A 15,069-nucleotide genomic window follows, 5' to 3' on the forward strand; every position below is an offset into this window, starting at 1 on the left:
AAAAAAGCACAAATGTCAGGACATGTCAAAATTTGTCCAGGCCCCAAAAACCCCCTCAGACCCCAGAGGGTTAAGGAGATCCTCGAAGTATTCTTTCCACCGACCGACAATATCCCCAGTCGAGGTCAGCAGCTCCCCACTTCCACTGTAAACAGTGTTGGCAGAGCACTGCTTCCCCCTCCTGAGGCGCCAGACGGTTTGCCAGAATCTCTTCAGGGCTGACCGGTAGTCCTTCTCCATGGCCTCACTGAACTCCTCCCATACCCGTGTTTTTGCCACTGTCACCACCTGGGCTGCAGCACGCTTGTCATGGCGGTACCCGTCAGCTGCTTTGGGAGTCCCACAAGTGAACCAGGCTCGGTAGGACTCCTTCTTCAGGTTGACGGCATCCCTTACCTCCGGTGTCCACCACCAGGTTCGGGATTGGTGCCACGACAGGCACCCAAGACCTTACGGCCACAGCTTGTAGCCGCCGCATCTATAATGGAGGTTGAAAACATGGTCCATTCCAACCTCCCCCAGGATCTGGTTGAAGCTCTCTCGGAGGTGGGAGTTAAAGACCTCTCTGACAGAGGGTTCGGCCAAACATTCTCAACAGACCCTCACAGTACATTTGGGCCTGCCAAGTCTGTCCCGCTTCCTCCTCTGCCAGCGGATCCAACTCACCACCAGGTGGTGATCAGTTGACAGCTGTGCCCCTTTCTTCACCCGAGTGTCCAAGACATATGGCCGAACGTCAGATGACACGACTACAAAGTCGATCATCAACCTCCGGCCTAGGGCGTCCTGGTGCCATGTGCACTAATGGACACCATTGTGCTTGAACATGATGTTTGTTATGGACAAACTGTGACTAGCACAGAAGTCCATCAACAGAATACCACTCGGGTTCAGATCGGGGAGGCCATTCCTCCCAATCATGCCCCTCCAGGTTTCACTGTCGCTGCCCACGTGAGCATTGAAGTCCCTCAACAGAATTATGGAGTCCCTAGTAGGAGCACCTTTCAGCAAAAAGGCCGGGTTTAGGCCGAAACAACAGTGAGAGACCTGTTCCTGACCCGAAGGCGCAAGGAAACGACCCGTTCATTCAGAGGGGAAAACTCCAACAATGGCGGCTGAGCTGGGGATCTATGAGCAAGCCCACACCAGCTCGCTGCCTCTCACCGCGAGCAACTCCAGAGTAGAAAAGAGCCAGTTTCAGCATCCAAGGATCGGGTCTCCGAGGTCCTCACCCTCGACCACTGCCCAAACCACAGAGCACCGACCCCTTATGGATCCTCCTGCGGATGGTGGGTCCATAGAAGGGTGGCCCCACGTTGCTCTTTTAGGCTTTGCCCGGCTGGGCCCCATGGGCGGAGACCGATCCACCAGGCGCTCGCCAATGGGCCCCGACCCCAGCATAACTAAGGGATGGTTCAGGGTTGCCTGAAGCCAGCCCTAATTCAATTCAATTCAATTCAATTTTATTTGTATAGCGCCAAATCACAATACAAATCATCTCAAGGCACTTTACAAAAACTAAAACTAAAAACCCAACAATTCCCTTATGAGCAAGCACTTGGCGACAGTGGAGAGGAAAAAACTATATGCTTTGTCAAAGAGGAAGGTTTTAAGTCTAGCCTTAAAAGTACAGAGAGTGTCTGCCTCCTGGACCCAGGCTGGAAGCTGGTTCCACAGGAGAGGAGCTGGATAACTAAATGCTCTGCCTCCCAGTCTGCTTTTGGAAACTCTGGGAACCACAAGTAGACCTGCACTCTGAGAGCGAAGTGGTCTATTGTGATAATATGGTACTATGAGGTCTTTAAGGTATGAAGGAGCTTGATTATGAAGGGATTTGTATGTGAGAAGAAGGATTTTAAATTCTATTCTATATTTTACAGGGAGCCAATGAAGAGAAGCTAATATAGGAGAAATATGATCTCTCTTGCTAGTTCCTGTCAGGACTCTGGCTGCGGCATTCTGGATTAATTGGAGGCTTTTTATGGAGATATTGGGACATCCAGATAGTAATGAGTTACTAGTAATCTAGCCTTGAGGTAACAAATGCATGGACTAGTTTTTCTGCATCATTTTGAGACAGGATGTTCCTAATTTTGGAAATGTTGCGCAGGTGAAAGAATGCAGTTCTAGAGATTTGTTTTATGTGTGAGTTAAAGGACATGTCCTGGTCAAAAATAATTCCAAAGTTTTTTACAGTAGTGCTAGAGGCCAGGGTTATGCCATCTAGAGTAGCTATAATTTGAGAAAAGTTATTTCTGAGATTTTTTTGGCCCAAATATAATGACTTCTGTTTTCTCTGAGTTTAAAAGTAAAAAGTTACTGGTCACCCAGGCCTTTACGTCAGTTAGACAGGCTTGAAGTCTGGTTAACTGGTTTGTGTAAACAAGTTTAATAGATAGATATAACTGAGTGTCATCTGCATAGCAGTGGTAATTAATAGAGTGCTTCCTAATGACATATCCTAAAGGAAGCAGGTACAGGGTGAACAGAATCGGTCCTAGCACAGAGCCTTGTGGAACTCCATAACTAACTTTTGTTCGTGTGGAAGGCTCATCATGGACATGAACAAACTGGAATCTGTCCGATAAGTAGGATTGGAACCATTTTAACGCTGTTCCTCTGATACCAATCACATGCTCCAGTCTCTGTAATAAGATGTTGCGGTCAATGGTGTCGAATGCAGCACTAAGGTCTAGGAGGACAAGTATAGAAACAAGTCCATTATCTGAGGCTAAGAAAAGATCGTTGGTAACTTTTAACAGTGCTGTTTCTGTACTATGATGTGCTCTAAATCCTGATTGAAAATCTTCAAAGAGTTCGTTCCTGTGTAAGTGGTCTGATAACTGCTTAGCAACAGCTTTTTCTAGGATTTTAAAAATAAATGGCAGGTTGGATGTTGGTCTATAATTAGCCAAGACTCCTGGATCAAGACTAGGCTTTTTGAGTAAAGGTTTGATTACTGCAGTCTTAAAGGCCTGTGGTACGTAGCCTTACAGTGGGTACGGAAAGTATTCAGACCCCTTTAAATTTTTCACTCTTTGTGTCATTGCAGCCATTTGCCAAAATCAAAAAAGTTCATTTTATTTCTCATTAATGTACACTCAGCACCCCATCTTGACAGAAAAAAACAGAAATGTAGAAATTTTTGCAAATTTATTAAAAAAGAAAGACTGAAATATCACATGGTCATAAGTATTCAGACCCTGTGCTCAGTATTGAGTAGAAGCACCCTTTTGAGCTAGTACAGCCATGAGTCTTCTTGGGAATGATGCAATACGTTTTTCACACCTGGATTTGGGGATCCTCTGCCATTCTTCCTTGCAGATCCTCTCCAGTTCTGTCAGGTTGGATGGTGAACGTTGGTGGACAGCCATTTTCAGGTCTCTCCAGAGATGCTCAATTGGGTTTAGGTCAGGGCTCTGGCTGGGCCAGTCAAGAACGGTCACAGAGTTGTTCCGAAGCCACTCCTTTGTTATTTTAGCTGTGTGCTTAGTGTCATTGTCCTGTTGAAAGGTGAACCTTCAGCCCAGTCTGAGGTCCTGAGCACTCTGGAAGAGGTTTTCTTCCAGGAAATCTCTGTACTTGGCCGCATTCATCTTTCCTTCAATTGCAACCAGTCGTCCTGTCCCTGCAGCTGAAAAACACCCCCACAACATGATGCTCCCACCACCATGTTTCACTGTAGGGATTGTATTGGACAGGTGATGAGCAGTGCCTGGTTTTCTCCACACATACCGCTTAGAATTAACACCAAAAAGTTCAATCTTGGTCTCATCAGACCAGAGAATCTTATTTCTCATAGTCTGGGAGTCCTTCATGTGTTTTTTGGCAAACTCTATGCAGGCTTTCATGTGTCTTGCACTGAGGAGAGGCTTCCGTCGGGCCACTCTGCCATAAAGCCCCGACTGGTGGAGGGCTGCAGTGATACTTGACTTTGTGGAACTTTCTCCCATCTCCCTACTGCATCTCTGGAGCTCAGCCACAGTGATCTTTGGGTTCTTCTTTACCTCTCTCACCAAGGCTCTTCTCCCACGACTGCTCAGTTTGGCTGGACGGCCAGGTCTAGGAAGAGTTCTGGTTGTCCCAAACTTTTTCCATTTGAGGATTATGGAGGCCACTGTGCTCTTAGGAACCTTGAGTGCTGCAGAAATTCTTTTGTAACCTTGTCCAGACCTGTGCCTTGCCACAATTCTGTCTCTGAGCTCCTTGGGCGGTTCCTTCGACCTCATGATTCTCATTTGCTCTGACATACACTGTGAGCTGTAAGGTCTTATATAGACAGGTGTGTGCCTTTCCTAATCAAGTCCAATCAGTTTAATTAAACACAGCTGGACTCCAATGAAGGAGCAGAACCATCTCAAGGAGGATCAGAAGAAATGGACAGCATGTGAGTTAAATATGAGTGTCACTGCAAAGGGTCTGAATACTTATGACCATGTGATATTTCAGTTTTTCTTTTTTAATAAATTTGCAAAAATTTCTACATTTCTGTTTTTTTCTGTCAAGATGGGGTGCTGAGTGTACATTAATGAGAAATAAAATGAACTTTTTTGCAGTCGGGACTTCCGTTTGCTTTTATTTTGGAGGATCATGACGGGAACTGGTTTTTGTTGTCTTGGGTTTCTTTTTAGTTCCCTTGATTAGTTATTGTTTTCACCTGCGCCTCGTTGGTTACACAGGGGTTCTTATACACCTGGTGGCGCCATGGGCAGCTGCCGGGTTGTCTGTTTACCAACCTCCCCGTTACTCACGGCACGTAACTTCTCAGCACACGTCGGAGGATACGTTGTGCTTCCCAGTCGTCGGAGGATCGACTGAGACTTTCTTTCCACCGTCATTCATCTCACAGACTCGAGAGGAGACCAGGGAAGTATTTTTGTTGTGCCCTGTGTTCTCCTGTTGTTTCACACAGACTGGTAGCTTGTTCCACTGAGCAGGGAGCTCAGCGCCCCTTTTATCCCGACTGGAGTCGGGCTTTTAAGACATGTATGGTTAGCAATGGAGATCCCGCTCGCAGATACGTTGGAGAAACAAGGCCGCTGATCTGCAAGTCGCCGGATGTTGCTCACTCTCATCTGAACTAGCCCTTCATGGACATCTACTGGTCATTGTTTGTTATAACTGTCTGTGTGAAATAAAGCCCTTTCCTTTCAGTCCTTTGGTTTCATTTGTGGATGAAGTCTCCTCCGTAACCAAACCGTGACATTCTGTCTCTGCCATTTCTCTTCACAGACGCGTAAATAAAACAACCAGAATCTCAGCGAATACCTGGCTCATAAAAATAAGAATTATATGGCTAGAAAGCTTGAAATGTTTTCTTTTGAGTGAAACAATTCAAGTCAAAAACAAATCATCACTTTTTATTTAATCCGTATGAACGTAAGGAGAAGTCCGTTTTTTCCTGTTTTTTCCTGAAAAATGACACAAAATATCAAACTTCATCATAGAATTTACTCACTTTTTCGACGCATTTGGATGATGGCGCGTTACGCACGTGAAGCGGCGCTCCTTACAGTCCTCACAGAGACAAATAGTTTAGCTTGACCTCAGAGTAAAAACACTGATTTAAACTCAAATGAGGATCGTTTGGCTCCTCATTGTGTTGTATTGTGCTGCACTAATCCGTCCCATCTACATTGACTGAAAGGCTCATTATGCGCGCCTTTGTCTGGTCGTTCAGTGCGTCTTTTGTGTTCTCAGGTAAATCACATGACTATTCATCCTCAGACACACCCTCTTGCATATGGCCTTTCTGGACAAAAAGTGTCTTAGAAAATTTAAATCAGTGTGTTGTTTACTGTGAATGTGTGAACAAGATGGCATTCACAGCACTCTGAAGTAAACACTTTAGCCTACAACATGTTGGTCTCCAAAGTCTTGTGAACCAATGTTCTGTTTGTGTTTTATGGTCTTATTTCAGTGAGTAAAAAAATGGTAGTTTTTCACTAACCATGCATAAACACTTTTTTCTCAAAAACACAATAATGTATAAACTTGCTGCTCACATATTATTGTAGCCAATTTTGTGCTGATTACAGTGTTATTAGACTTTAGACATTAATATGTTTAAAAAACACTGAAAAAAGCACAAATGTCAGGACATGTCAAAATTTGTCCAGGCCCCAAAAACCCCCTCAGACCCCAGAGGGTTAATGGCAGGGTGTCTTTAAGCAGTCTAGTCGGGATGGGGTCTAAGAGACACGTTGATGATTTCAAGGAAGCAACTACTGATGTAAATTCAGAGAGATCTATGGGAGAGAAGCACTCTAAACATAACTGAGGTCCTACAGATGATTCGAGAGCTACTGTAGTAGAAGATTTATTTATTGCAGGTATAGGAAGCATCTGCTGAAATTTATCTCTAATAATTGTGATTTTATTTGTAAAGAAACTCATAAATTCATCACTGCTGAGAGCTAAGGGAACACTGGGCTCAACAGAGCTGTGACTTTTTGTCAGCCTGGCTACAGTGCTGAAAAGAAACCTGGGATTGTTCTTATTTTCCTCTATTAGTGATGAATAGTATGCAGTTCTGGCTTTACGGAGAGCTTTTTTATATGTTAGTAGGCTGTTTTTCCAGGCTAGAAAAATTTCCTCTAAGTTTGTGGAACGCCACTTCCTTTCCAGCCTTCGTGATGCCTGCTTTAAGGTACGAATATGTAAATTATACCATGGGGCTAGTCTTCTCTGATTCACTAACTTCTTTTTCAGAGGGGCCACAGAATCAAGCGTTTCACGCAGTGAGGTTACATCACTGTCAACAATATGATCAATTTAGTAGGGAGTGGGATTGAAGCAGCTGCCCTCCACTATGTTTATATTTGGCATAGATGTAAATAAAGATGAAATCATTTTCTTAAATTTATTAACAGCGTTGTCAGATAAACATCTGCTGTAGTGGAATTTTCTTCCAAACGCTGCATGATCCATCATTTTAAATTCAAAAGATTGATCTGACAAAACAGAATTTGGGGGAAAAACTATTAGATGTTCAATTTCGATGCCAGTTTTTATGAATAACTCCTCTTCTGTTAACTTCTGATTTATTTGATTTATATGTTTGAGGAACAGACACAGTCTCTATGTGGTTTGAGGGAGGTGACGGCTCTAAGGAAACTGCAGAGAGGTGTTTTAGACTGATTCTCTGCGTCCCGGTCCCCACCCTGGATTGTCAGGCTTTAGGTCGGTTAATAAACTCGGCCAAATTTCTAGAGATGAGAGCTGCACCATTCAAAGTGGGATGATGCCATCTCTCGCTAGCAGACCGGGTTTTCCCCAGAAAGTGGCCGAATTGTCTATGAAGCCCACATCGTTTGCTGGAAGTTTGCTGAGTGCAGGTCTACTTGTGGTTCCCAGAGTGTCCAAAAGCAGAATGGGAGGCAGAGCCTTTAGTTATCAAGCTCCTCTCCTATGGAACCAGCTCCCAGCCTGGGTTCAGGAGGCAGACACTCTCTATACTTTTAAGGCTAGACTTAAAACCTTCCTCTTTGACAAAGCATATAGTTAGGGCTGGCTTCAGGCAACCCTGAACCATCCCTTAGTTATGCTGCTATAGGCCTAGACTGCCCGAGGACCATCGGTGCACTGAGCTCGCCTACCCTAACCCCCACCCCTCCCTTCCCCTCCCCTCTCTTCTCTCCTCCCACCTCATGTATATTCCACCATTGAATGTTACTAACCTTGTGCTCTCTCTCTCTCCCCTAGTTTGTGCTCTCTCCCTCTCTCTCTGTTCTCTCTGTACCTTCTGCAGGTGTCCCTGGTCCTGGAGCTGTATATCGCTGATGTGCAGTTACTGGTCCCACCAACCTGCAGTGTCTATTTGTTGTTTATTGTTGCTGTTCTTTTCTCTCTGCTCTATCCACTCACCCCAACCGGTCGAGGCAGATGGCCGCCCAAACTGAGCCCGGTTCTGCTGGAGGTTTTTTCTTCCGTTAAAGGGAGTTTTTCCTCTCCACTGTCGCCAAGTGCTTGCTCATAAGGGAATTGTTGGGTTTTTAGTTTTAGTTTTTGTAAAGTGCCTTGAGATGATTTGTATTGTGATTTGGCGCTATACAAATAAAATTGAATTGAATTGAATTGAATTGAATTGAATTGAATTGGACACCACCTAGACAGCCAGCGACAGAACGACGACATGCAGCTAAACATGTCATCGCAGGTCAGATTGGGGAGGGGTCCAGAGAAAACTACGGAGTCCGACATTAATTTAGCAAAGTTACACACTGACTCAACATTAATTTTAGTGACCTCCGATTGGCGTAATGTCAATGCTGCCGACGTGAATAACAATTTTACCATATTTACGATTACCCTTAGCCAGCAGCTTCAGATTTGATTCGATGTCGCCCACTCTGGCCCCAGGAATACATTTGACTATGGTGGCTGGTGTCTCTATTTTCACGTTCCTGACTATGGAATCGCCAATTATCAGAGTCGGTTTCTCAGCGGGTGTGTCGCTGAGCGGGGAAAATCTATTAGAAACGTGAACAGGCAGGTGATGAGCCGTGGGCTTCTGCTTAGGCATATGTTTCCATCAGACCTTCACCCAGGCTAATTCTCCGGGCTGCTCCGGAGCTGCCCTTGGACCGTTAACAGACTCTGAGCTCAGTGGCTCCACACCTGCTAACGGGGCTAGGCTAGCTGGCTTTTGTTCGAAGGTGCAGAGCTGCGCTTCCAAATCAGTGATCCTCGCCTCCAAGGCTAACAGAACCTTACACTTACAGTGGGTACGGAAAGTATTCAGACCCCTTTAAATTTTTCCCTCTTTGTGTTATTGCAGCCATTTACCAAAATCAAAAAAGTTCATTTTATTTCTCATTAATGTACACTCAGCACCCCATCTTGACAGAAAAAAACAGAAATTTTTGCAAATTTATTAAAAAAGAAAAACTGAAATATCACATGGTCATAAGTATTCGGACCCTTTGCAGTGACACTCATATTTAACTCACATGCTGTCCATTTCTTCTGATCCTCCTTGAGATGGTTCTGCTCCTTCATTGGAGTCCAGCTGTGTTTAATTAAACAGATTGGACTTGATTAGGAAAGGCATACACCTTTCTATATAAGACCTTACAGCTCACAGTGCATGTCAGAGCAAATGAGAATCATGAGGTCGAAGGAACTGCCCAAGGAGCTCAGATCTGGCCAAGGTTACAAAAGAAATTCTGCAGCACTCAAGGTTCCTAAGAGCACAGTGGCCTCCATAATCCTCAAATGGAAAAAGTTTGGGATGACCAGAACTCTTCCTAGACCTGGCCGTCCAGCCAAACTGAGCAATCGTGGGCGAAGAGCCTTGGTGAGAGAGGTAAAGAAGAACCCAAAGATCACTGTGGCTGAGCTCCAGAAATGCAGTAGGGAGATGGGAGAAAGTTCCACAAAGTCAACTATCACTGCAGCCCTCCACCAGTCGGGGCTTTATGGCAGAGTGGCCCGACGGAAGCCTCTCCTCAGTGCAAGACCCATGAAAGCCTGCATAGAGTTTGCCAAAAAACACATGAAGGACTCCCAGACTATGAGAAATAAGATTCTCTGGTCTAATGAGACCAAGATTGAACTTTTTGGCGTTAATTCTAAGCGGTATGTGTGGAGAAAACCAGGCACTGCTCATCACCTGCCCAATACAATCCATACAGTGAAACATGGTGGTGGGAGCATCATGTTATGGGGGTGTTTTTCAGTTGCAGGGACAGGACGACTGGTTGCAATTGAAGGAAAGATGAATGCGGCCAAGTACAGAGATATCCTGGAAGGAAACCTTTTTCCAGAGTGCTCAGGACCTCAGACTGGGCCAAAGGTTCACCTTTCAACAGGACAATGACCCTAAGCACACAGCTAAAATAACAAGGGAGTGGCTTCGGAATAACTCTGTGACTGTTCTTGACTGGCACCGCCAGAGCCCTGACCTAAACCCAATTGAGCATCACTGGAGAGACCTGAAAATGGCTGTCCACCAACATTCACCATCCGACCTGACAGAACTGGAGAGGATCTGCAAGGAAGAATGGCAGAGGATCCCCAAATCCAGGTGTGAAAAACTTGTTGCATCATTCCCAAGAAGACTCATGGCTGTACTAGCTCGAAAGGGTGCTTCTACTCAATACTGAGCACAGGGTCTGAATACTTATGACCATGTGATATTTCAGTTTTTCTTTTTTAATAAATTTGCAAAAATTTCTACATTTCTGTTTTTTTCTGTCAAGATGGGATGCTGAGTGTACATTAATGAGAAATAAAATGAACTTTTTTGATCATGGCAAATGGCTGCAATGACACAAAGAGTGAAAAATTTAAAGGGGTCTGAATACTTTCCGTACCCACTGTATTACAGGTATCATTATCGCTAAAGGAGGCAGAGGAATAACTAAACATGTGGCACACCGAGCAAGAAAGAGAGCGAGAGGGAGAGGCCATGTTAGCTAAGCTAACTAGCTACCTAAGCTAACCAGTAGGCTAACGAGCGTTAAGTCAGGAAATAGCAATAAATACCGGTCAAAATCGAGACTAGTATCAGAATGTAGCAGTTAATGAATTGTTAACTGCTCCAGGGTGGGGCCCCAGCTTCGCCATACCGAGCGACGTCATGGTCCTTGTTGTTTGCTTCATAACGGGTCTATGAACCGCTCTTGGTCTGGTCTGTCACCTCATCAACTCATCACTTGAAATGAATTGAATTGAAAAGAATCACCATCTATTTACCTGGTTGGTGAGAGGGTGCAAGCCAGCGCCTTTAGCTTTGCAGACTCGTTAGCTGCAGAAGAGAAACACATGGAATCTGGAAACGATCAGGTCTGGACAGGGGAGTGAGCCACTACAAAAAACTACCCATAGCCAGCAACGAAGTGGAGGTGGAGGCCAGTGTAACATTAGCTCCCTTGCCTAGACACCGCCTCAGTCTGCTAGCACTCTTCGGGGACGAGGGAGAGACACTCTCCTGCGCTGTTGTAGGTTAGTATTAGCTCTTCCAGGGACAGCAGCTTGCAGAAGCATCAGCTGCTGCGCCTAAAGGGCCCAGTTGGCATGCATTTAGGGGGGCTGCAGATCACCCCCAAAGATGCAGCTGAACCCACACTTACTGCAAAACCTGGCACCACTATTGTTGCGCGAAACATCTTACAGAAATTAAAAAACTTCAGACAGAATATTTACTCTTACTGCAGTAGATGAAGAAAAGAAAAGGAAGATCCCACACAAACTGCCGCTTATATATGAACGGTTCCGGACCCCCGCCTGCCTGCGAGGCCTGCCTGCGAGGCCGTCCTCCGGAACGGCTTCGGACCCACGCCGGCCTGCGAGGCCGTCCTCCGGAACGGCTTCGGACCCACGTCTGCCTGCGAGGCCGCCCTCCCGAACGGCTTCGGACCCACGCCTGCCTGGGAGGCCGTCCGCCCAAACGGCTTCGGACCCACGCCTGCCTGCGAGGCCGTCCGCCCGAACGGCTTCGGACTATGTGCGCCCCAGGGGTCGATCCCCAGAGTGACACTGAACTCTGCCCTGTCGGGCCTCATGATGGACACTGTGATGGGACCTTTTAGGCCGTCTGGGAGCCGGCCTTTTAGGGGGGGGTACTGTTAGGCCCCGAGTCTTGTTTCTGCCTCTGTTTGTGTTAGTCCCAGGTAGCTTTGTGTTTCCGTTCTTGATTAGTTTAGATTAAGTTCACCTGTGTCCTGAGTTCTGTCTATATATGTCCCTGGTTTTCCTTTGTTCCCCGCCGGAACATTAGTTATGTTTGCGAATGAGAATTGGTAGTGTGAAGAGCGTGCCTGTCCTGTCTGCCTGTCCGCTGACGTTTTTGTGTTTTGCCTGAGCTCTGGACGATCCAGGGGAATAAACCTGCCTGTTTTGTCCTGCATTTGGGTCTTCACTCTTTCCCTTCACCACCGACACCACGATAGCCTAACACAAAGTGCTCACATTGGAAGGTAATTTCTGACACAGTACCCCTGATGAATTCCTATCTGCTGAATTGTGGAAGGAAATTACACAATGGGTTCATTACAGTCCTAAAGTAACTAGCCCTGATAATGAACCTGTTGATCAGAAACATTGCCCTCAAAGGATCTCCTTCTCCATCTCTGAGGTTTAGCGGCATCATCCTGCCCCTACCTGGTCTACATACTGAAAAAGGCTCCGATTATATCATTGCTCACAAACCTCTCCTGCCTGCTGCTTCCTTGTATCAGTACAATACATAAACAGAAAGAGACTGACTTATGAGAGCATGACTGTATTGTGCTGTTGACAGAAAAATGAGTAATGTACATATGTGCATACAACAGTGACTCTACTTTAAATGACTAACACATGATAAAACCTGTTTTGTTTTTCATAATAGAAGGTGCCAACATACAATACTGCAAGGTGTAGTACCTTCCTATACTGTCCCACAAAATCTAACTGATATTTTATAGATCAGTGTATCGTTGCATGTTCTGAGATCTAACAGTAAATTTGGGACATAGGTAAATTCATTTGGGGGCACAAAGGTCATACAAAGCTCTGCTTATTGTCTTACTTATTGTTCATGTTATTTCCACATTTCATTGTGTATTTTCAACAAGACCCATGCACAAAAAACTGCTTCATATTTGTTGAATTGTCTTGCTGCTTAAACACGTTTAAGTACCCAACAATCTATAAACACTTGCAGAATACCTGTCTCATAAAAAAAGTAGCAAGTACTAAATTATATGCCCTTAAGCATCCACTTCTGTAATAACCCAGACCTTACTGTTTCAGACAGTCTCCTTTTCAGGATATTACACTTGGTAATACACAGGAAGTATTTGTGTGAAGAATCAAATAAGAGCTCCAACATTCCTTGTGCAGCCACCCAATGGAAGGCCAGACATACTTGAAAAACAAACAGAGCTGCAGTTATTGAGGACCAGAGGGGTATTCCAGTAAGCCAGTATAGTGAAAACCATGAGGTTAGGGAAACTCAGAGGTTTGGAACAGAGAACCTCAGAGTTCTCTGTGCCAAAAAAATTGATAATTGAAGCTCAGTCAGTTACATCAGTAGCCAATAATTTATTGTTACTGATGTGATTGTTTTTATGATCAGTCAGTCAGTATAAGGACAGTGATGTCTCCTCACAGGTACAGTGTGGATTTATCCTCAGCTCAGAACTAAATCTTTAGGCTCCACAGTCTTTTGCCATTGGCACTGTGTGGATAGGCCTATTAGAATAACTGTTATTTTGTTAATCACATCACCTCCTGTTATACAGCTGAAGATATGACAGAGTATTAGAGGAAGATTTAATTTAATTTTGCTTGTTGAGAATAAAGTTGAAATGTCTACATTAAAAACATAATTTTGAAGAGGACTGTAATGATTTGCAGGGGACGTGCTGAAACTGTATTGTGTTTGGAATGACAGCAACTGCATGTTGAAATAAAACCACTGAATAATGTTTAATTTCTTTATGTGTCAAATATTCTTAAAACTAATAAGGTTATAATAATGAGCCCATGCCTTACCTCTTTCTACAATGTTCTTATATTTATTTAAATCTGCTACCAGGTCCTTCTGGCCCATTGAATTAGACATTATTAATATAAAACTTAGTCACATTCACCACTTTTTCATCTGTGGCCTACTGTTAAAAGAAACAAAGTGTGGTAAGCATTAAATGAAAAGATTATGCATAATGTACCTGTGTTTTTCAAAGTTACACATTGATTTGAACACTTTTTCACACAGGGCCATGTAGTTTTGGATTTTGTTTTCCCTTAATAATAAAAACCTTAATTTAAAAACTGCATGATGTGTTTACTTGTGTTATCTTTGACTAATATTTAAATTTATTTGATGATCTAAAGTGTGACAAACATGCAAAAAAAAAAAAAGAAATCAGGAAGGGGGCCAACACTTTTTCACACCATTTTATGAGTGCATGTAAACAGTTCTAAGTGCACCAAAGTTAATAAAATATAAAAAAATATCAGTTACTGCAGAACATGTTTACCCACTTTCCGATCATTTAACCACACCCAAGCTCTCACTACTATTCTTCAATTTGTGATTAAGCAGTTCATCTATCCCCTCATAACAAGGTGAACAAGAACTAAAAAAAAATACAAACCCTGCAGAATAAACCCCTCTCCCACACAGATCATCACAACACAACACAATAAATGAATCAAACTCGCTGAAATGCAAATAGCTGATAGAAAGTGAGAATATTTTAATTTGAAATTTTATATGATAAAGTATTATACCAACAGTGTGTGGAGTAATAATGCTGCTTAAGTGTTCTAGCTGAAAAATTTGTAAATAAAAAGTAAATAACCTCACTATCAAATGTAAGCATTTAGTCCAATTTGTAACATTTGCCACCACTGTTTAAAAAATTCCAAACACATCTTTGACTTATTAATGCCGAAAAAGTGTTACCAAATTCATCAGTAAAGCTATTCTGATTCATTTTAATTTGTTAAACTTAGCTTTCTAGCATAGACTGATGCAAGAAAGATGTATTAAAGTAAAAAATATTATAATGTGGGCAGAGCTCTGCACTGTGTGGATAATATCAATACTCACTCTCTGTGTGAGAAGGCAACACCAGTCTGGCCAGCAGCAGGAAATGTAGAACTCCCCTGGTGAGCAGTGACAGTCCTCTGAATGTAAGGTGCATGGTGTGACTGTTGGTACACTTTCCTCTGATCCTCACACTGTTGCTGATTGGCTATGATCTCATACAATCATAGAGTGACACCTGCAAGAGCGACAAAAAAAGTGGTGTGAAAGGCAGAAGCTCTGTGTAGCTCAGTGTGTGTGGTCCTGTGAAACCCCTCAATCAGCATATGTATTTAAATCTTTCCCACCTGATGCTCTAAACATTTTCTGGGGTTGATCAACTTTGATATTTTTAACCGATTGCTAACCCCGGGCCCAGGGGTGGACTGAAAACTGTATTTGGGCTGTATTTCCAGATGTATTACCAACGATCGTCGGACAAATTTGAATAAAGTCTGACAGACTATATATCATTTGAAAGGAGAAAGTCTCACGATTCAAATGGTACAAAGCAATTTAGGATTAAATTATCACAGCGACTACAGTTT

The 15,069-nt window shown here is 43.8% G+C and overlaps 1 protein-coding gene across 1 annotated transcript in view; it reads right to left on the minus strand.

Moving 5' to 3' along the window:
* ptprfa (protein tyrosine phosphatase receptor type Fa) overlaps positions 1 to 14,668 on the minus strand; it is a 363,596-nt gene extending 348,928 nt beyond the window's left edge. Inside the window, exon 1 of the mRNA XM_026323606.1 lies at positions 14,546 to 14,668. Within this exon, the coding sequence (XP_026179391.1) occupies positions 14,546 to 14,639 (94 nt within the window). The 5' untranslated portion in view covers positions 14,640 to 14,668. The remainder of the gene's footprint in view (positions 1 to 14,545) is intronic.
* Positions 14,669 to 15,069: the final 401 nt, after the last annotated feature.

This window comes from Mastacembelus armatus, chromosome 4, assembly GCF_900324485.2.
Source record: "Mastacembelus armatus chromosome 4, fMasArm1.2, whole genome shotgun sequence".
Classification (NCBI taxonomy): domain Eukaryota; kingdom Metazoa; phylum Chordata; class Actinopteri; order Synbranchiformes; family Mastacembelidae; genus Mastacembelus; species Mastacembelus armatus.